This window comes from Aethalodelphis obliquidens, unplaced genomic scaffold (genome assembly GCF_003676395.1).
Source record: "Aethalodelphis obliquidens isolate GAN/ISIS:26980383/991018 unplaced genomic scaffold, ASM367639v1 scaffold131, whole genome shotgun sequence".
NCBI classification, from domain to species: Eukaryota; Metazoa; Chordata; class Mammalia; order Artiodactyla; family Delphinidae; genus Aethalodelphis; species Aethalodelphis obliquidens.
Genome location: NW_020838075.1, coordinates 789,846 through 812,421, shown reverse-complemented (window position 1 = coordinate 812,421; position 22,576 = coordinate 789,846). Strand labels below are relative to the sequence as shown.

The window sequence follows — 22,576 nt, the reverse complement described above, 5'->3', positions numbered from 1 at the left end:
AATAGATAACCAACAAGGACCTACTGTGTAGCACAGGAAACTCTGCTCAATATTCTCTGATAACCTAAATGGGAAAAGAATTTGAAAAAGAATAGATACATGTATATGTATGGATGAATCACTTTGCTTTACACCTGAAACTAATACAACATTGTTAATCAACTATACTCCAATATAAAATAAAAATTAAAAAAAATTAAAAGAAGCAGTTAGCTATCTGCTCCTCCAGCCTTTTGGAGATCCAGACATTTAATCCCTTGACTTGTTTGGGGCCTATTCACTTGACCCATGGGTGTCACCTGCCCACCAGTGCAGGCTAGGGGCCAGTCATGAAATATTGGGGCCCTCTGGAGCCCCCAGCTACCTCTCCTCCAGGCCAATAGTCTCAGGACAATTGTCAAGGAAACTAAAGGAATTTTGTTTTACTATGCTTTCTCATTTTCAGGGATACTCCATATGGAACTGTTGTCTTCCCCTCCCTCCGAAGGAGTCAGTCTCTAGTTTCATATGGTGGTGATGGTGTGCGGGGGAGGGGGAGCGGGGTTGGTAGGACAGGTATTGTGGACAACAGGAGGCAATCATACCAATGCCCTCCACATGGTCAAGTCTGGGCAGCATGCTTGCATTTTGAGACAGCCGGTAAGAAGTCAAGATCATCTTGAGTGTGGAGTCAGATGTGTACCTGCCTCAAGAAAAGCAGGAGATGGGAATTTCCTGGCGGCCCAGTGATTGGGAGTCTGCACTTCTACTGCAGGGAGCATGGGTTCAATCCCTGGTTGGGCAACTGGGATCCGGCAAGCTGGGCAGCCAAAAAAAAAAAAAAAAAAAAAGGCAGGAGAATGAGGACCCCTGGGGGACTAGGATTTATGTGCTGGGACCAGGTTTCCACCCTAATAACGATCCTTACCTCCCAGGTCCACTCTCTGACAGGTACCATGGCAAGTGCCCTAGGTAACTTATCCAGGTCATCCTCAGACCTATCCTAGGAAGCAGGTACTTTCATTATCCTCATCTGGCAGGTAAAGAAATGGAGGCTCTAAGAGAACGAGAAACTCACCTAGGATTTAAGAGTGGGCCTGTGGGACTACACGTTCCCATAGTTACCAGCACAAGAGCACCCATCCTCTTCTCCCCACCACTCTGCCAGGCTGGCCATCCTCCCACAAGCTGAACCCCTCATCTCTCACCTGAACGGCCCCCCACGCCACCTCCTACCCAGACTGACCTGTGTGGATCCCTTGGTCAGGCGGCCCATATCCTGGGGGTGTTCTGCTCACCTCCCTGTCTGAGGTTCCTGAGCCCCCAGTCCCAAAGCTTAAGCAGGGGGAGATGAAATTAAAACCTTGCTTAAGCCAAGGCATTTGTCTGGTGTCAGATCTCTCCACTGCTAATGGACCTCAGTGAGTGACTTACACTCGCTAAGCCTCAATTTCCTCATCTGTAAAATCAGATAATGAAACCTATTATGCTACAGGCAAGATTGTTGCAAGCATTGAAATGGGAAAGCCTCACGCCTGGAACAAAGCAGGACTTCAATAAATGTTCCTTTTCTTTATTCCCAGGTGTTCTGAAGAACTCAGCTTGAAGGGTGTGTGTATATGCACATGTGTATGTGTGTGTGGCGTGTGTGTGTGTGCGTCCAAGCAGTTAATTCCCCAGATTCCTTCTGGCCTTTGACACTGGTGTTAGGAGAGAGCACCCACCCTGGAAACCCTCTGCTTAACAAGGGAGAGTCAGAGACTTGAGTGTCCAATTCCATTTTGCTGCCGGCCCCTCTGCTCATGAACCCACAAAGTCAAGTCGCTGAGCTCAGCATATTTACTGCCACTCAGCAGGGTGCGGGCCTGTTGGAAGATGGGGTCAGGCATTGCACCTGCACCCCGGGGACGGGATGCCCCAGCCAACAAGGGCACAGGCTTCGACCGCTCTCAGACTTTGCAGGTGACGTGGTGTGGGGATCCTGCATGATGCAGGGTGACATTGGTCCCTGATGGGAGGTGGAGGAGGGAGCAGAGCTGAGGGAGAGAAAGGGATAGAGGGCGAGGTGTGAGATGGTCTCACTCACACCCCAGAGACAGCCAGAGGCCCAAGCTGACTCACAAATGCACTCCAAGTTCACACAGCCCCATCCTTTTCCCTCCCCAAGGACTACCTTCTCGAGCAGTCCCAGGAAGCTGGAATCATAGGAGGAATTTGCCAGAAAGGAGTCCTTCATCTTCAGTTGCAAAGTCATTTCTGACCCTAGGGATCCAAAAGCACAGCTTAGGGCCCAGCCACCAGGGCTGGATTCCCTCAGAGATGCGGGCAACCCCTCCTGCCCCACGCCCACCCGAGTTCCTCTTCCCTGACGAGGCCCTTCCAGACCCTCTCGCTGCAGGAGTTCAGCCCCGAACACTCAGGAGCTCAGGACTAGGGTGCCTCCATCTCTCTCGTTCCCTTTCTCGGACCCTTGTCTTGGGCACCCAGGTGTCTAGCCTTCCAGACCTTACCTGTTCCCTGTGAGCTGGCGAGGAGGGTCAGGAGGATGAAGAGGGACAGCCCAGCCCCCATCGCGGCTCTATCGCTTCTTGCTTCTCAGATGGACAGAAGAGATGTCTGAAGGCCTGCTGGTCTCTCCTTAACTGGCCTGCCTTCCTACTCCCCACTCAATCCTTAGCACAGGTGTGTGTGGGGAGATGGGAGGGGGAAGCTGGGTAACTGGACTTGCCAGTTCTCTCAGTTTGGCTCTAAGGACCCAGGAGAGGGCCATTCACTGGGCTGCTGGGGAAATAGAGGGTGGTCCCCTTTCCTCGATCCTGTGCCCCACTTCTCCCCCATGTCTCGAGGCTTGAGGGGGTGGGTCCCTGGTCACACAGAGAGGGAAGCTGAGGGTGTCCCTCTGTGCAGGTGTCTGGGCCCCACCCAAGCCTGGGCCTCTCATTGCTCTTTAGGGATTAATTATTAACTGCAATTAATTTCTATCATCCATGTCACCGAAGGGCTCAGGAATGTGGGCCCAAAATGGAGGGGTGGATTAGGACAAGTTCTTCCCAAACCCAGGTGTTCTGTTACCGCAGCCACAGTGGCCTTCTAGGTGAGAAATCTGGGTAAGGGGGAACTTTCGTCTTTGAATATTTTGTTTTAGTTGTTCTAAAATACCCTAGCTACTCAGGCAGGGACACGAATTTCATCAGATATCTGCCCCACCCCCTGCCTTGTGCACTCACGGCAAAAGGGACTCCCTCATCCTCCCAGCCAACACCCTTTCATAAGGCACTCAGAATGGCAAACACAAGGACAGATTTGTAGAGGGAATTTGGAGCCCATCTACTTTACCCTCTTTCTTTAAAAACTGGGAAACAAAGGCTCAAAGAGGGTAAATGACTTACTAAGGTCACACAGTCAGTAGCAGAGAGATTAGAACCCATCCGTCATTCTGCCAGACATAGGGGTAAGCTCAACAGACTGATAAACTTGTCACGTAAACCCTCTAGAATGCACAAAGGCACATGCCCTTTGTCTTCTTAGCTGCCTCCCTTTTCATCTTCTCCCTCTTCCCCCCAAAACCAATGGGCCCCTGTACAGAGGGATGGAGGCAGAGAGGACCCTAGGCAGAGTCAGGGAGAAAAGTCAAAAGCAGGACCAGGCACCTTACCTTTGATAAAGGAGGCAAGAATATACAGTGGAGAAAAGACAGCCTCTTCAATAAGTGGTGCTGGGAAAACTGGACAGCTACATGTAAAAGAACGAAATTAGAACACTCCCTAACACCATACACAAAAATAAACTCAAAATGGATTAAAGACCTAAATGTAAGGCCGGACACTATCAAACTCTTAGAGGAAAACATAGGCAGAACACTCTATGACATAAATCACAGCAAGATCCTTTTTGACCCACCTCCTGGGGAAATGGAAATAAAAACAAAAATAAACAAATGGGATCTAATGAAACTTAAAAGCTTTTGCACAGCAAAGGAAACCATAAACAAGATGAAAAGACAACCCTCAGAATGGGATAAAATATTTGCAAATGAAGCAACTGACAAAGGATTAATCTCCAAAATTTACAAGCAGCTCATGCAGCTCAATATCAAAAAAAACAAACAACCAAATCCAAAAATGGGCAGAAGACCTAGACAGACATTTCTCCAAAGAAGATATACAGATTGCCAACAAACACAAGAAAGAATGCTCAACATCATTAATCATTAGAGAAATGCAAAACAAAACTACAATGAGGTATCATCTCACACCAGTCAGAATGGCCATCATCAAAAAATCTAGAAACAATAAATGTTGGAGAGGGTGTGGAGAAAAGGGAACACTCTTGCACTGTTGGTGAGAATGTAAATTGATACAGCCACTATGGAGAACGGTATGGAACTTCCTTAAAAAACTGAACATAGAATTACCATATAACCCAGCAATCCCACTACTGGGCATATACCCAGAGAAAACCATAGTTTAAAAAGACACATACACCCCAATGTTCATTGCAGCACTATTTACAATAGCCAGGGCATGGAAGCAACCTAAGTGTCCATCGACAGATGAATGGATAAAGAAGATGTAGCACATATGTACAATGGAATATTAGTCAGCCATAAAAAGAAACGAAATTGAGTTATTTGTAGTGAGGTGGATGGACGTAGAGTGTGTCATACACAGTGAAGTAAGTCAGAAAGAGAAAAACAAATACTGTATGCTAACACATATATATGGAATCTAAAAAAAAAAAAAAGGTCATGAAGAACCTAGGGACAGGACGGGAATAAAGACACAGACCTACTAGAGAATGGACTTGAGGATACGGGGAGGGGGAAGGGTAAGTTGTGACAAAGTGAGAGAGTGGCATGAACATATATACACTACCAAATGTAAAACCGATAGGTAGTGGGAAGCAGCCACATAGCACAGGTGCCACAGCTCGGTGCTTTGTGACCACCTAGAGGGGTGGGATAGGGAGGGTGGGAGGCAGGGAGATGCAAGAGGGAAGAGATATGGGAATATATGTATATGTATAACTGATTCACTTTGTTATAAAGCAGAAACTAACACACCATTGTAAAGCAATTATACTCCAATAAAGATGTTACAGGGCTTCCCTGGTGGCGCAGCGGTTGAGAGTCCGCCTGCCGATGCAGGGGACACGGGTTCGTGCCCTGGTCCGGGAAGATTCCACATGCCGCAGAGCGGCTGAGCCCGTGAGCCATGGCCGCTGAGCCTGTGCATCCGGAGCCTGTGCTCCGCAACGGGAGAGGCCACAACAGTGAGAGGCCCACGTACCGCAAAAAAAAAAAAAAAAATGTTACAAAAAAAAAAAAAAAGCAGGACCAGGGAAATGGAGAGATGCAGGGAGACACTGTCTATCCCATAAAAGTAAACAAAGTGTGATCCCAGGGCTCCCAGACTTGTACTGGAGAGCAGGAAGCTCAGAGTGGGAAGAATTAATAGACAAAAAGATCATCAGACATAGGAGGTAAGAGCACGGGTGAGAAGGTGGGAACATAGAGAGATGCCTTGGGGCATCTGAGTCCTCTTAAGAGGAGAGTGGGAGCATGCCCATGGCTTTCTCAGCTGGCCCTCTTCTTTCCATGTAATCATAGCTGAGGCTTCTGCGTGCTAGGCACCTTAGAAACATTATTTCCTTTAATGCTTATTATGGCCCTTTGAAGTCCCAGTTTTAGGGGTGAAGAAACGAAGACTTCGATAGGTCATGTGACTTGCCCAAGCCTGCACAGCTTAGAAGTGGTGGATTCCGGTGCGGTGGATTTAGAGCTGGGTTCTGAACTTGCTCATTGCACTGTCTCTGAACATGATGATTGTCTTACCAGGTGTCTCTCTTCTCCAGTCACCCCTTCTCAGCCAAACAAATGGAAAGCTCTGTGGGCTGCAGCCATTGGGAATGAAGGATGACTCAGGTGTTCACCCTCCTGCCCTGCCTTGGGCTCTCCTAAGAGTCAGATGCAGTCCCCAGATAGTGACGTTCTCCACCCACACCCAGCTCCCAAATCCTGCTTCCACAAGGGACCCGTATATCCTCACCCGCAATGGTTATACTTCTAGGAGCAAGAGGACCTTGGGAAATAGGACACCTGGGTCTCTTCCCTTTGAAGAGGGCCTCGGCTGGGGACTGACTTGGGCCTGGGGGTTAGATCCCTAATCCGGAAAGAGCCTGAGAGCCTGGTAGGGGAGTCCTCAGGATCTTACTCTCCCCCTCACCCAGGGCTTCCTGGGATCAGGCTGGGACAGGTTAGTCCCCTAGGGACAGCTTGGTGGCCTCTCCCTGGGGATGGAGATCCTGGTGTTGATGGAGGCCCCGGCACACCTGGCTCTCCCGAAACTTGTAATAAGGCCTCAAAGCCTTTAAAGAGGTGGGGAGACAGTCCTGGAAACACACATCAGCGGGCATCATGGACGCTGCACTGGTGCTACTCTTGGGCCTGCAGGCCTTGGCTGGCTATGGTGAGCACCTAGGCTCTGACGTGAGGCACTGGGATCAAGATGTGGACTCTGGACCCAGGGAGATGGCCAACTCTTCTAACACCATCTTATCGTCTTTCTTCTTCTTCCAACAGCTCAGCTGATCCCATTGGGGACCTCTAACTCTGGAGGCATCTCCATCACCTCTGGGGATGTCTCTGCTGGTCTCCCAACTGCCTCTGGGGATAACTCTGCAGGTCTCCCTACCATCTCTGTGAGTTTCTCAGTTTCTTCAACATCTGGGGCTTTGCCCAGCAGTCCTCAGACTTTAGATCTGACCATTTTGGGGAGCACGACAGGAGTGGTATCAGCTTTGCCAGGTGATACTTCTGTTGCTCAGTCCATCTCTGAAGAACTCTTTGGCTTGGTCCATGGCGTTGGGTGGGGGCTTCCTGTGTTCAGCCCTGAGTAAGTTGTTAGTTCCCCGGAACCTCACTGAAGCAGTATCCTGGCCTTGGTGGCTATAAAAAGGCTCCCCTTCTGCTTTTCAACTTATCAACTTTTTCTCTTAGTGCCTTTTGTATCCTGCCTAAGACATTTTTTTGCCTACTTCAAGGTCATGAAGATATTCTACTACATGTTCTTCCAGAAACTTTATTATTTTTGCTTTCAAATTTAAACCTATTATGCATCTCAGATTAATTTCTGTGTATGGAGTGAGGTAGGTGTCAAGATTCCTTTTCTCCCCTTACAGATAACCAGTTGCCCCAGAACAATTCATTTCAAAGACCCTCCCTCTCTCCCCACCATTGAAATGTGTGAGTCCCTTTATTAAAAGTCAAGTGACCATGTATGTGTGGGTCTATTTCCGGACTCTCTCCTGTTCTGTCTGTTCTTACTCCAGTGCCACAGTCCTTAATGTCTGCAGCTTTGCAGCAAGACTTGAGGTCTGCTAGTGTAAGTCTTCCACTTTTGTTTTTCTTTAAGACTGTCTTAGCTATTCTCAGTCCTTTCATTTTCATTGAATCAGTTTGTCAATTTCTACCAAAAACTTGCTAGGATTTCAATTGAGGGGGCACTGGATGGAATTTCTGCTTCTGTTCTCACTCACATCTCCTCTAGCTGTTTTCCCCTCTGCCTTTCTGGGATCTTTCTCGGCCACAACAGCCCCTGGAACTGCTTCACCTGTGCCTGGGACTTCCACACCAAGTGGAGCTGTCTCAGGAAGTTCCACTGCCACCACAGCTGGGGCGGCCACCAGCTCAGCGTCCCGACCTGAGCTCAGCGTCCCGACCTGTAAGGTGCTCTTGTTTGCATTGGGTCATTGACCTGCAGGCAGCTCGGCTCCTGGAGAGGAGTGTAGGGACAGGCATTAGGACCTGCTTTCAACTGTGTTTTGAGTATGTCTGAGGATGTCTCCAATACTTAAAAGGGTTTCGGTTCCCCCTCAAGCCTCTGGTTCGACCAGCAGCCAGATGTCTGGTTACCTGATTGCTTCCTCAAAAGGTTTTCAACTTTACTCCTCGTGGCCCAATCTGTCTTTCCAGGGCGACAAGCATCCCCTCCACAGATTCTGTCCTCCCTCCTCCCTCTGTCTCCCTCCTCCCCTCCCCTTCAATCCTAGTCTCCCCATCAGGCAGTCCGAGGGCAGGAAATGAGTGGAGGGAAAACACACAACCGACTCTGGCTCCCCTTAGAGATCAGAGTTAGTGTGGGGCGGTGGGAGGACAGGGGGGCTCAGAAGAAGGAGAGAGACCCACCCAGGGACCCTCACAGTGCAGAGGCATCACAGATGGAGAGAGACGCGGACAATAGAGCCTGCGATATGGAGGAAGGTTCAGAAAGATGGAGAGACGTGGATGTCAGTGAGGAGTTTAGAGACTGACAGACACATCCACAGGTGTTGGGAAGAGCTGACTGGGGCTTGGAGTGAAGCCCTTTAAAACCCCCTCCACTGAGATTCTGTTCCCGAGATGACAAGACAGAACTCCACAGAGAAACGTGGTCTTAGAGTTACATAGATGTCAGAGTCACAGAAGGAAGGATGGAAAGTCACAGAGGGCAGTGGGGGTCAGGGGGTTGAAGTCTCCTTGTGTTCCTCAGGCCCAAAGCCACAGGAGAAGGGCTCTGTCCCTGACTGGGCCATTGTGTTGATCACTCTCACTTTGGTGGCAGCAACTGTCAGCCTATTGTATGGTATCAAAAAGGTGAGTGGGGGGCTTCCCTGGTGGCGCAGTGGTTAAGAATCCACCTGCCGATGCAGGGGACACAGGTTCGTGCCCTGGTCTGGGAAGATCCCACATGCTGCGGAGAGGCTGGGCCCGTGAGCCATGGCCACTGAGCCTGCGCATCTGGAGCCTGTGCTCCGCAATGGGAGAGGCCACAACAGTGAGAGGCCCACGTACTGCAAAAAAAAAAAAAAAAAAAAGGTGAGTGGGGACTTCCCTGGCAGTCCAGTGGTTAAGACTTCACCTTCCAATGCAGGGGGTGCAGGTTCAATCCCTGGCAGGGGAGCTAAGATCCCACATGCCTCACAGCCAAAAAACCAAAACATAAAACAGAAGCAATATTGTAAACAATTCAATAAAGACTTTAAAAATGGTCCACATCAAAAAAATCTTAAAAAAAAAAAAAAGGTGAGTGAAGCTATGGTCCAAATGTGTGGGTCCCTGAGGCCAGTGGAGCTGGGACCTGGTGCCCCAGAACTCTGAGAAGAACAGGGGCTTCAGGGTAAAAGATGACAGCTTGCCACACTTAGGGAGGGATGAGGGGAAAAGGGAACTGCAGTCTGGGTGGCTGAGAGGAAACACTGACCGGGCAGGAATGGGGGTTTGGGGCCACTGAAAGAGAGGCTTGGGAGCGCTGCGGGCTGACCAGCCCATGGAGGTGCTAAATTCAGCTCTAGGCAGTGAAGAATCAACTCTGTGAAGTTAGTTTATAACCTGGGTTTTGAATCCTGGCTTTGTCATTATAGCTGTGTGACCTCGTGCAAGTTACTTAACCTTTCTGTGCTCCATATTCCTCATTAATAATAACTAATAATGTATAATAATAACAACACTTAAATAACACTTATTATGTGCCAGGTACTGTACATATTTTAGTTCACAGCAGCCCTGTGATATAAGCAGTATTACTGTCCCTTATTCTACTGAGGCCTGGGTCCTTGGGGGAAAGCGTGGGGTAGCAGACTAGTGGAAACAGGAGTTATCAGTCAGCCCTGCATCTAGATGAAGCCGCAGGGGAGGGGGTCTGCCTCTGCCTCAGTCTCCCCATCCTTCAGGACGCTTTGCCTGGGAGGAAGGCTGCCCAGTTCTGAGCAGTTAGGCGCCTGACTCCATGGAGCTTAATTAATCTCCCATTAATTGCATTAACGAGCAGTTGGCCGCTCCTCTTCCCTCCCATTCCAGCCCTGCCTAGGGCTTAGGGACCAGTCATGCCAAGTACTGAGACGGATTCACATATTGGCCCTCTAGTCCTCCCATGAGCCCCACTGCCCCAGGGCCCTGGCCTCCTGCCCTCTGGGTCCAGCCCTCTCCACTCCCTCTGCCTGTTCCACGTCCCCCTAGAGGCAGTAGCCAGCCCTGGCTTCCACTCCATTCGGCCGAGTCAACACTATTGATTGTCTCCTGTGTGCCAGGCCCTGTCCCAGGTGCTGGGGAGGCAGCAGACCTCAGGGTGCTGACTTCCAGTAGCGGAGACCCACAGTGAACAAATTAAGTGGGCGATAGGGGCAGTGACTGAGACACCTGGACCCATGGCTTTCTCTCTCCTTAGAGTCCCAGGTAGCCTGTCCTCCCCTTACTCCAGCCTCAGCCACTGTCTCTTGGGAACGCAGTGCATGAATTTTGACAGTCTCTGAGCTAATGTTTGCTTCAGGCATGGAATCAGGACAAAGGGGAGAGAGAGACTCCAGGGAGCTCCTAGAAATGAGAGGTCTGCTTTTCTGTTTAGGGGTGGATGGGGGCTTGCAGGCAAAGAGACTGTCACTGGGCTGAGGTGGGAGAGGACGGGGTGGGGGGAGAGGGAAGGCAGAGCCCCTGTCCACTGAGCATCTCTGCCAAAGATCTTGCCTTCAGTGCCTCTGGGTGGCCTGGACCTGCTGGCATCCCTGGTGAGGAATGTCAGTCCCTGGGGTTCCATAGCTGTCTTGTCTCCGCCACTGCCCCCACTGTCCCCACTTCTTGTGTCATCTCTGGACACCTGGAAGCACCTGTCTCTGCTATGTGAGGGCTTTCCCCCTTCTCTGCTCTTTCACCTGATACTCATGGACAGCTCCACCCAGGGCAAAAAGAGTGACCTTGTGTGAGTAAGGGGTGTGGAGAGCTGGGCTGACACGAGAGAAGTGGGAGGGGGAATGTGCAGCTGGAGAAGAACCAGAATTTGAACCTCTTCCCAGAATCCAGGCATTCAACCAGCCCCCTCCCCATCTGGCCCCAGGCAGAACTCAGTCCTGCTGGAACCCATCATCTGCTCCCCACCTGCCCAGAACCCTGGAGGCTGCCCACCCAACCCCTCACCTTCCACTGGGGCTGGGGCAGGAGTCTGTCCCTCCCAGTTGCCTTTCCCTGCCCCCAGATCCCACCCTTTCAGTAGGCATCCACGTACCTCACTTCATGACGAAGCAGCTGCGGTCTCCCGTTATCAGGGCACCCCTGTGGGGTGGGGCAGTTCCATTTGTTTAAGATTTAGGCCTGACGGGCCCCAGCCCCAATGACGTCAAACCTGGGCCCATATAAGCTGAGGGGACCCCAGCCCATGGCCTCAAGCAGCCATCCATCTCCAACATGGCTCAGCCGGCCCACTGCATCCATTCCATCTTTCGCCTCCAGTGCTGCTTCCTCTTCCTTCTAGCTTCCCGGGAGGCAGGTAAGGTGCCCTCAGAGACGAAGGGGTCATCATCACATGGGGGGATAGAAAATAGAGAGGCGTTGTTTCTTAGCATTCATACGGTTGAACGACCGATCACAGAAATGAACAGCAAGCGACTATGTGGTGGGAAAGGGGGTGGGCTCGGAGCTACTACATACAGCTGCCTGGGGTGTACACTGCTCAAGTTCGCCATCTAAGGGGCATGTCAGAGGTGAATTACAGCCTATGCGCTGCTCCTCAAGACATGGCCTGCAAGGCTGCAGCCACCAGAGGGGGACTTCTTTTAGTCTGGATAAAGACGCTGGCTGGGCTGGCAGTCCTGGGTAGGCAGCGGCAGGGATCTTACACTCCCTGAGCCCCTGCTCTGTGCAGGGAATTCACAGGCGCTCGAGGGAGGTACTTCATCTCATTTCATGTCCTCAAATCCCCTGAGGTGGTTAGTAATGTCCCATTTTATAGTGAGGCGAATGAGACTCAGAGAGGTAAAGGGCTTGTCCAAAGTCACAGAGGCAAGCTGGGGTTCCACCATGCCACCCCCGCCGCTGTCCTCAGGGGGCATAAGGTGCATTTCTTTCCCAAGAGCCCTGCTCAGTTCTGATCTGGGTTCCAGCCCTGACTCTGGCCCATGTACTTAGTCTGGGCTTCTGTAAAATGGGAAGGATGCCGCCTGGCTGACATGAAGTTACTATGTGCTTGGCGTTGTTCTAGGCACTTCGTCTGTGTTTACCTATTTAATCCGCACGACAACTCGATAAGGTGTGTATGGTTTTATCCCCGTTTTACAGTTGGGAAACATCCCAAGGCTTTGGTAAGAAAGTGAATATAGAAAAGTTTGACGGTGGCCTATAGGGGGAAAAATGGTTTTAAAAAAGTGGATATACATATATGTATAACTGATTCACTTTGCTGTACACCTGAAATGAACACAACATTGTATATCAACTATACTCCAATAAAAATTTAAGAAAAGAGGGCTTCCTGGTGGCGCAGTGGTTAAGAGTCCACCTGCCGATGCAGGGGACGCGGGTTCGGGCCCTGGTCCGGGAAGATCCCGCATGCTGCGGAGCAACTGGGCCCACGCGCCGCAGCTGCTGAGCCTGCGCTCTAGAGCCCGCGAGCCACAGCTGCTGGGGTGCCCAGGCCTAGGGCTTGTGCTCCGCAGCTAGAGAGGCCACCGCAATGAGAGGCCCGCACACTGCAGCGAAGGGTGACCCCTGCTCACTGCAGCTGGAGAGGGCCAGAGTACAACAACGAAGACACAACACAGCCAAAAATAAATAAAATTAAGTAAATTAAAAAAAAAAAAAAAAGGGGCTGAATCATTAAAAAAAAAAAAAAGAAAGAAAAGAAAATTTGACAAGCAAAATAGACCCTATAAGATAAAGTGAAATTGCAAAATTAGTTCACTTAGTTAAGAGAGTTTTGTGACTGAACTTGGGGAGCAGAGATGTCCAAACACAGGGGCAGCTTGGAGGGGCCTGGGCAATTCAGAGGAGGGTCTTACAAGGTAGACACTTGGCAAAAATATATTCAGGGAGACTCTCTACGTACTGCATAGGGTCATCCACGGTAACAGTGTCGATGATCCCAAACCAGACCCGGGAAGGTTGTGAGTCTGGGTGCTCTGGGCAGCACTGTGGGCAGGGGAAGCAGCAGCTTATCCTTCCAATGGTATTTGATCGAGGGTGATGTTAGAGGAAGTTTCTCCTTCCCTGAGCTCAGGGTCACGCTGGGGCCGGAGGGGATGCGAGCTGGTGACTGGGCAGATGGTGGACGGCAGGGGCAGGGGCAGGGGCTGAGGAATCTCTAAGTGTCTCTGCTGGGTCTCAGCAGTGTCTTGATTTGATGCCCTTCCCCCCACCTCGAGGGTCTGGGGACAGAGGCATCAGAGCCGCCCTGAGCCGCCCACCACCCAGTCCCGCGCACCTTCTCTTCCCCTTCCTGTCAGGCTGATTGTCTCACCTGCCGCTCTCCCTCCTCTCCTGTCCTGCTGCTGCTGAGGAAGAGGAACTCGTAGGGGTCAGAAGGGGATGAGTCCTGAATCATCTCCACACACATTCACTTTTTTCCCTCACATTCACTTTTTTTTTTTTACAGTTTATTTTATTTTTATTTTTTAAATTTTATTTATCTTATTTATTTTTCACTGTGTCGGGTCTTCGTTGCTGCATGCGAGCTTTTCTCTAGTTGCAGCAAGCGGGAGCTGCTCTTCGCTGCAGTGCGCAGGCTTCTCATTGTGGGGGCTTCTCTTGTTGCGGAGCACAGGCCCTAGAGTGCGTGAGCTTCAGTAGCTGTGGCACACAGGCTCAGTAGTTGTTGCTCCCGGGCTATAGAGCTCAGGCTCAGTAGTTGTAGCGCGGGGGCTTAGTTGCTCCGAGGCATGTGGGATCTTCCCAGACCAGGGATCGAACATGTGCCCCCTGCATTGGCAGGTGGATTCTCAACCACTGCACCACCAGGGAAGCCCCTCTTCACATTCACTTTTGAGGGAGATTTTCTCTGAGGCACAGGACAGGCACAGGGCACACTCAAGATCCGAATTCTGGAGCAGGACACTCTGGGCTCTGTGTGTGTGGTGTGGGAGACAGCCACGCTAGAGCTTGGCTGGCTGGGATGGAGGGGATGGGTGGGGAGGGAAGAGCCGCTGGGCGCTCAGATTCTGCAGAGAAGAGCAAGGGGGTGATAGGTGAGGGAGGGCTTGAGTCTGGGGTGGGGTTGGAATGGAGTCAGGGTGCAAGTGGAGTGTGAGTCAGGGCTGACACATAAGTGTGTCCAGCAGACGGTGCGGCCAGGGTAGGGAGGGAAGAGTGACAAGAGGAGTGGATGAAGACCTTTAGCCCACAGGTCTGGGGTATGCCCTGTCACTTATCCACAGGACCAGTCAATACCCAGACTCAGATAACTAGATCCTAGAACCCCAGAGTCGGCATCATGCAGCCACAGAACCACAGGTGCAGCATCTAGATTAAATCATCACTGAAGAAAGCACAGACGGGGCTGAGGTCCTGCCTGAGGAGAATCTAAAAAAAGACATTTTCCTATAGTAAATGTTATTTGATTTAATTTCTATGACAAAAATAATATATGCTCAATCTAGAGCTGAAAAATGGAAAAAATTAGAAAGAAAAAGAAAATCTTTTCTAATACTCTGTAGTTGTCCATGCAAACACTTGAGTGTTTTTCCCTTTCATCTTTTTTTACTATGTCTGTGTTTTAGGTCACATATTGAACTTAAACTGTATAGACACTTTAACAAACATTTATGCACATTATTGCAAATGGAGTAAGCCATTTTTGAGGGACTCTTTTGCGTGAGGCTGCTCTAACAGAGACTCCATAGCACGAGTCACTTAGTAGGATGTCCATCTTCTTTTCAAACCAGTGCATGAAGCAGGTAGAACAGACCCTTGGAACTGTACATAGTTTTGATGCTGTGGGATTTGTTTTTACTCTTTTATCCAGGCTGAGTATCTACTACCAGTGTCTTGTGCTAAAGCCAGGTTTTGCTCTCTACCTATACCTCAGTGACCAAAACAGTTCTTTTCTGACCATTATTATAGTCAGTGAAATGAATATCTTATGGTGGAAACTTCCTAGGAAAAGAAAGTTGCTACCAATGACAGATCTACTGGGGAGAAGAGATGGTCATCTCAACCTGGGGGTTAGGTCACTGATTTGCCTCAAGGCTCAGGACCAAGGAATCCCTTGAGCTTCAACTCCAGATTTTATAATCAATGGTTCCACAACTATGTGATGCTGGAATTCTAAAATCTAATTATCTGAGTCTAGTTATTGACTATGTGGCTCCTGTGATTAAATAACGACCAATATCCCAAAATGGGTGGGCGAGAGACCTTCTTTCAACATCTTTTCATCTCAGCGCTCAATTACTTAACATAGCAGAAGTTACCCTTGGTCTCCCAACCTTTGGAGGCCACAATTATGTTTGTTTTCTTACTTAATATGCATAATGAAAGGTTGTTGGCATGGCTTCTGAAGAGTTTTCATCAGTCTTAAAATATTGTCTCATTCATCCATTCAACAAATACTTATGAAGTGCCTCCTATGGGCCAAACATTGCTCTGGGCTGGAGACCTAGGCAATGAATAAAACACATAAAAGTCCCTGCCACTGGGGGAAGTAAACCGCACTTGTAATACATTAGAAACTGGTGAGTGCAATGCTGATAAAACACAGCAAGGGGAAGCGGCTCAGGAATGTGGGGGGTGGGGGGTGGGGGGGTATTGAAGGTGTGGTCAAGGTAGACGCAGAAGTATATGGGGTGGGGGGGGGGGGGGGGGGAAGCCAGGAGAGACACCTGGAGCTGCAGAAGACAGGACGGCAAGGCCACAGGCTCAGGCTCCCCTTACTACCAGGAGAAGAGCAGAGCAAAGTATGAGATTGTTTCAAAGACTACAACCTGAATTCAGCAAACACTTTAAAGAGTCTTCTATGCTCCAGAGTCTTCTATGCTCCATACTTCCTTTAGTCCTCACACTAAACTGGTAGGTTGACATCATCGTTATTTACTGTTGAGGACATGGGGCTTCGGAGCATTTAAGTGACCTGAGTAAGGATGCAAACCTAGTGAGGGATAGTGCCTGGACTCTGTCCTCTCCTCTGATTCTTTAAGGCCCGTGGAATTTGCCACTCCGGGCTGCCGCCTGCACATTTATTCACTCCATGGATACTCAGTCATCTCCTATCACATTGAAAAGCATCTGGGGTGTAGTGAAAAGCCTCTGCCAATCACTCACCTTCTTTGAACTTCCTTTCCTCACCTGTAAAAGAGTAAGATCGTACACTTGCCTCACGAGTTCGTGGTGAAGATTAAATAAACAAATATATGTTTTTGGTCTTTTTTTTTAACCCACTGAGTTGTACACTTTATTTATTTATTTGGTTGCACTGGGTCTTAGTTGCGGCTCACGGGCTCCTTAGTTGTGGCATGAGAACTCTTAGTTGTGGCATGCATGTGGGATCTAGTTCCCTGACTAAGGATCGAACCCAGGCCCCCTGCATTGGGAGCGCCGAGTCTTATCCACTGCACCACCAGGGAAGTCCCTAAACAAATATATGAACATCATCTTTCAGAGGTTCCGCAAATGTCAGTGTTCTTCCTTCCCCAAGAGACTGGGCTGACCTATAGGCTGTATAGTGTGGTCTTAACCGGTTAAAGCCTGGTCCTGGGAGCCCAGAATGCATGTTCCAGTTCTGTCTCAACCTCTTGCTGAGTGTCCTTGGGGAGATTACTTAACCTCTCTGAACCTTGTTTCCTCATCTATAAAAAGGGAGAATAACAAATAGTTCTCAACCTCAAATGGTTGTTGTAAAAAGTAAATGAGTTAATACATGCCCTCCTTCGTAGGACCTGCCTGTCTCCCAGTAAGTGTTCCAGAAAGGTTGGCCATGGCTGTGGCTGTGGGATTGTGTGCAAGTCACCATTGCTCCAAGAAATTCAAGTTTCTTGGCTGTAAAATAGGGTCATTGACAGATTCTAAGATGCCTTGTGGGGAGCTGGGAGATCAATCACCTTAGAAGACAACCCAGAAAGAGAGTGACTATGAGGCAATTAGCTGAGCTCCTGGCCCCAAGAAGGGGCCCAATAAACAAGGGCCATGGTCGGTATTGCTGCCGAGGGAATCAGAGAATGGACCCGGCCTGGTGAAGTGAGGGCCTGGCAGTTCAGCCCTCCTCTCTCTCCCCAACCTTGAATCCCATCAGGGACTTGGGCTTCCCTCCTACCCTCACCCCCTTCTCGTCCACCCGTATTTCTTTCAAGGACTAAGTTCCCCAACCCTCAACCCTCTTAAGGAGTCAGCAGGGAGGTGGATGGATTGTGGTTTCCGGTGACTGGGAGTGTGTCCAGGCTCTGGTTGCCACCTTGAGTTAATAGAGTCTGGAAAGCTCAGTTATGTAACGACGCTATCTCTCTCACTTTTCCCACTCTGCTGGCTCTTACTGTCCTGGTTAGATATCAGAGACATCTCTTCTGTTCCCACTGGTTGTTCTTCCATGGAATTAAGGCCCACATCTGTTCATTGACAGGGGTGTTTTCCCTCACTCCCTGTCCATAAACATAGTCGGTCCCTGCCAGAATCCAGCTGCCTTGTTCACACCTCCCAGGACCCCCAAGTCGATATCCTTTTCTTTCAGAAGGATCACCTTCATCTATCTCAGATGGCTTCAGGTGTGTGAAGAGGGGGAGCCAGTGGGGAACCATAAGGGTTGAGTCATCTCATCCGCTTCCCTGCATCCAGGTCAATCTTCATCACCAAAATGAAAGGTTCCCATCCCCCTCCTCTACCTACCGTCCATCCCTCTTCTTATCCTCTCACGCATCACCTGTGTCTACTTACTAATCTCTGTGGGAAGTTTTGCCAGAGGTCTCACCGCAGTCTCTCACACAGTCACATTTGGGATGGAGCTGGACTATTAAGGAAAGATAGAGATTCTGACATTTATTCCCTTTCCTCTCAGCTCTGCAGTGGAAAGGCAGCTCCATTCCATAAGTATATAAACTCTAAAACAGCACGTGCAGAGCAAAAGGCCAGTCAATATCTCCTCTCAAAATCTTACAATGTGATAAGCCGGACAGGGAGGTTGACAGGCACACAAACAACTGTAATGTCACGTTGAAGGTAGCAGGAAAGAGTAACTAACAAAGAATTTTTTGAGCACTGAAATGAAGCTGGATCTTATCTGCTTAGAAAGATCAGGAAAGATGCCATACAGCTAGAAAGATCTGAACTTGAGAACTGAGGAGTAGAGGTGGAGAGGAGAGAGGTGGCATTGTTGCTGAAAGGACAGCCTCAACAAAGGTCCAGAGACTGGAGGTGAGAATGGGGATTAGATACCGGAGTATTCTGAAGAGACTGGCTGGGGAGATACATCTTGGGTAACAAAGGGACCCCGAGAGATGAGGTGAGAAGGGAAGCAGGGAAGAGCATGGAGGAAGTTTCTTATTTGCCTCTCTCCCTTCACAGGTGCTACCACACTTCAAGAACACCAGAAAACTCGTGAACACCCAACATCTGATCATTTTTCCTCTCTGGCTCAAGGCCCTGTTTCTATTAACCGCTCTGACCACACTGCTCTTCATTCAGAACACAGCTCCCCAGACCGCTCAAAATCTACAGAAACCCATAAGCGAAAACACGAATGCAATACCACACACCACTCCAAGCTGCTTCACCAGGATGTAGATAACTCCCAAAGCTCTGCAACTCAAGATGCTCCTCACACATCTGAACAAAAACCCAGCATTCAAGGAAAAGACCTAATTACCGGGAACAAACACAACAATACTAATGACTCCACTAACACAGATAAAGGATCGGTTCACAAAAAACATCCAACCCCAGCACCCAAGAGCAAGACAACTTGTCTTAAGAGCACAACAAAGAGACCAACAGTAACAAGTAACCCAGCTAAAACTGTAACACCATGTACCACCTCAGACAAAACCACTGAAAAGACCACACAAAAGCCAGGAAAACCTAAAGAACAAAAACAAACAACCACGTCAAGTCATGAGAGGACCACAGGAGCCTCGGAAAATCCCACAAGACATGGAGGAAAGACCACATCGTGCCACGAGAGGACCACGGGGGCCCCAGAAACACCCATGGGACACAGGGGAAGCACCGTGTCAGGCCACAAGAGGACCTCAGGGGCCACAGAAATGCCCAGCGGACACAGGGGAAGCACCTTGTCAGGCCACAAGAGGACCACGGGGCCCCAAGAAACACCCACAGGACACAGAGTAAAGACCACATCGTGCCACAAGAGGACCACGGGGCCCCCAGAAACACACACGGGACATGGAGGAAAGACCACATCAGGCCATGAGAGGACCACGGGGGCCCCAGAAACACCCATGGGACACAGGGGAAGCACCTTGTCAGGCCACGAGAGGACCACGGGGTCCCCAGAAACACCCACAGGACATGGAGGAAAGACCACATCAGGCCACGAGAGGACCACGGGGCCCCCAGAAACACCCACGGGACACGGAGTAAAGACCACATCGTGCCACAAGAGGACCACGGGGGCCCCAGAAACACCCATGGGACACAGGGGAAGCACCTTGTCAGGCCACAAGAGGACCACGGGGCCCCCAGAAACACCCACAGGACACAGAGGAAAGACCACATCGGGCCATGAGAGGACCACGGGGCCCCCAGAAACATCCACGGGACATGGAGGAAAGACCACATCAGGCCATGAGAGGACCACGGGGGCCCCAGAAACACCCACAGGACATGGAGGAAAGACCACATCGGGCCACGAGAGGACCACGGGGCCCCCAGAAACATCCACGGGACATGGAGGAAAGACCAAATGGACCCATTACAAGAACTCAGGAGCTCCAGCAGAATCTACTAGACACCAAGGAAAGACTACATTGGCCACTGAGACCATAAAATCCCCAATTAAACACACAGAAAATTCAACAAAAGTCACAGCAGCCACAGAGAGTATAAGACCTCCAGTGAAGGTCACAGGAGACACGTCTATCAGTACTACCTCTCCTTGTCCAAAAAAACCTGAGGTTTCCCGTCATGTGTCAGTTGGTTCTTCGACAGCCACCAGGTCGATCATGTCGGAAGCCCCTGACAAGAGCCATCCACACCAGAACAAAGCTGGCTCACAAGGAGATTTCCATGCTGGAGAGAGGGGGGAGAATGATTCCTTCCCTGCATGGGCCATAGTTATCGTGGTCCTGTTGATAGTGATTCTCCTCCTGGTGTTCCTTGGCCTGATTTTCTTGGTAAGGGAGAGTGACGCCCAGGGGAGTGAACCCATGGGATAAGGAGTTGAGGAGATGTTATGGATCAGAACTGGAGGGACTAATAAGTCTAGGAAAAGAGGCATAGTGTGGAGGATGGTAATAGAGGGATTGTGGTGGTGGAAACTATGGAAAAAGAAAATAGATGCGTGCGACATGAAAAGTGGAATTGGGAAGAAAGCAGTGGCTGAGAACAAAAGGGTGTAAAGTAGGGAAAATTTTGGAGTTGGAGATAGAGTCTGGGGTGTGAGAATGGGGGATATTAGAATAAGGAAAATAAGACAGAGGAAGGAACTGGAGATGAAGTCTGGAACTCAATGTACTGGATCTGGGGCTGGAATAAGGATTAGGGTTTGAACGGAATCTTGGGAAAGGAGCAAGCCAACGTCCAGGGTCAGGGAGAGTAGAATCAAAGGACCTGAGATATGGGTGTCGAGGAAAGTAAATGGCATGGCAGATGGTACTCACTCCTCCTTTCTCTTCCCAATCACAGGTCTCCTATTTGGCACGAACACACCGTGCACTGACCCAGAACACTGAGGACAATGACCCAGAGGATGATGGGGGCCCCATTTCCTATCCAGTCCACCTGATGGAGCAACGGACTCTCGGCATGACCCAGATCTCTTCCCCACAATGATCTTTCAGAACTCGCCAACCCCCAGCTCTTCCATGCCTTACCCCTTTCCTGGATGGAAAATGAGACCCACAATTCCTATTTCCTGGACTCCAGGAAGGGCAAAGTACTGATGGTTAACACTTCAACCCTTCAACTGCTGTGTTATTGAAACTGGTCAAGGGGTGAAGTGATAAGCAAAAAGGATATGAGTTTGGGGTATAGAAAAGAAAGAACGAATAATACAGGCAAGTGTTCGCTAGAGAAGATGATGATCTGAAAATGAAAAGGCGTCTGATGGATGTACAGAGTGGGGATCAATATAGGACTCTGAGTTTTGGGAGGGACAGCACAGTGAAGGGAAGTTCGGGAGCCTTAGAAGGCAATGCTCCAGACTGACTGTGAGTCAGGGTTATGGGCAGGGCGAGTCGAAAGACAGAGTTTCTGGGTTTCAGGACCAACCTATATTATTTCCATCTACTATTACTTAGAGTTTGTGGGAAACCGGCTTGTCTCTGAGTTCCCAGGGCCCTTGACTGTTTTTGTTTTTTTTTTAATGAAAATATAGGATCTGAGAAGAAAAGAGGATTTCCTTCTCCACCCTCTCCATTCTCAGAAAAATTCCAGAAAAGATCATAAATATCTGTCACCCAGACGGCTCTTCCCGCTCCCTCCTGAGTCCCTTAGTTTTCCTAAACGTCTGCAGTGGGCATCCTGTTGGCTTGCCTTGCTAGACTGTGTGTGGGCACACAGGGAGGGATTTTTGTTTGGCCTGCAGTCTCATCCATGGATCCCCACCCCAGACCCTCCTTGACGGTGTTCCCCACTCATCATTTATTTTCCTCTCTCCCCGCAAAGCCCCAGAGTCTTGGCTTTTTTTCTGTAGGAGTCATCCATCTTCTCTACTGCCCCTATTCTCTCCACACCTTCACCCCAGATTCTGATTTTTCTCCTTGCAGACATTTCATCTGTGTATGTTTTCTGGATTTTCTCTCCAATTTACTAAAGCCCTTTCACTTATTACTGATTGGGCAGAGGGAGTAAGGGAGAGTTAGCTGATGACAGATAACTTCTTTCTATCTATTGGCCTTTTTACAATAAAGTGTAAAATATTTATAAAGTAAGGCATCATAATTACTGGGCTATCAGTTGGGAGAAAGTCCTGACTGGTGTTCCTGGCTCTGGCTGTGACCTTACAGATGACCTTGAGCAGGAGTGGCTGGAAGACAGGAATTCTTTGGAGGGTCGAGGAAGAGGAGGCTGAATTTCCACTGTTCCTAAAATGGCTCGTTCCTGGATTTCCAGAAGAGCCAGCCTGAGTTCATGCCTGGCTCATTTGCATGGTGACAAAATGAGGAGAAAATGGGTTAATTAATAAGCAAGTATTTCTAAGCACCTATTATACATTCTGTTGAGGATTACAAAGAAGTATAAGACATAGTTCTCATCTGAGACACAAATACAGGAAAATTAAAATTAAATAATTCAGTACAAGTTATCACAAGGCAGCACTACACAGAATAAAACAAGACTCTAACGAATTAAGCCCAATACTTATGCACATCTGCCATGTTCCATACGCATGGTAGGAGAGCAGCCCTGCTCCAAAACCATTCCGTGCCCAAATGTCAGTCCCAACCGAACCACCGCCCATCATCCACGTAGCCTTGGGTCTCACTCTTAGTGGAAGAGGATAGCATCAGCATCTCTGCTGACCAGAAAGGCACTCCAGTTTGCCACAGGCCTTCCAACCTTGACTCTATCCAGAATCAAACAGCAGGGCCGCGAGCAGCTTTTTGCCACTTTTGGCATCTCCATTTGTAGGAAGCTGGAAGCCCATCACGGACAGTAATCCGAACCCGGACACTCACGTCAGTGGATTATCTGCCAGGA

General features: G+C 49.5%; 2 protein-coding genes across 2 annotated transcripts; one reads left to right on the top strand and one right to left on the bottom strand.

Moving 5' to 3' along the window:
* Positions 1–1,803: 1,803 nt before the first annotated feature.
* SFTA2 (surfactant associated 2) lies at positions 1,804–13,454 on the bottom strand. Its single transcript, XM_027099518.1, has 5 exons — positions 12,828–13,454; positions 11,013–12,119; positions 2,490–3,711; positions 2,153–2,241; positions 1,804–2,015 (listed from the first exon to the last, which is right to left on the bottom strand). The coding sequence occupies exons 3-5, from the start codon at positions 2,548–2,550 to the stop codon at positions 1,929–1,931; spliced, it is 237 nt and encodes a 78-aa protein (XP_026955319.1). The 5' UTR covers positions 2,551–3,711; positions 11,013–12,119; positions 12,828–13,454; the 3' UTR covers positions 1,804–1,928.
* A 5,890-nt stretch (positions 13,455–19,344) lies between these two features.
* MUCL3 (mucin like 3) lies at positions 19,345–21,039 on the top strand. The gene is made up of 2 exons (XM_027099397.1): positions 19,345–20,049; positions 20,561–21,039. The coding sequence occupies exons 1-2, from the start codon at positions 19,345–19,347 to the stop codon at positions 20,705–20,707; spliced, it is 852 nt and encodes a 283-aa protein (XP_026955198.1). The 3' UTR covers positions 20,708–21,039.
* The last annotated feature ends 1,537 nt before the right edge of the window (positions 21,040–22,576 follow it).

Coding starts and splice junctions, on each gene's coding strand:
- SFTA2 (XM_027099518.1), bottom strand. CDS start 2,550: ATGGGGGCTGGGCTGTCCCTCTTCATCCTCCTGACCCTCCTCGCCAGC. Junction 2,242..2,489: donor CGCCAGCTCACAGGGAACAG/GTAAGGTCTGGA, acceptor TTGGATCCCTAG/GGTCAGAAATGACTTTGCAA. Junction 2,016..2,152: donor TCCTGGGACTGCTCGAGAAG/GTAGTCCTTGGG, acceptor TCTCTCCCTCAG/CTCTGCTCCCTCCTCCACCT.
- MUCL3 (XM_027099397.1), top strand. CDS start 19,345: ATGGGACACAGGGGAAGCACCTTGTCAGGCCACAAGAGGACCACGGGG. Junction 20,050..20,560: donor TCCTTGGCCTGATTTTCTTG/GTAAGGGAGAGT, acceptor TCCCAATCACAG/GTCTCCTATTTGGCACGAAC.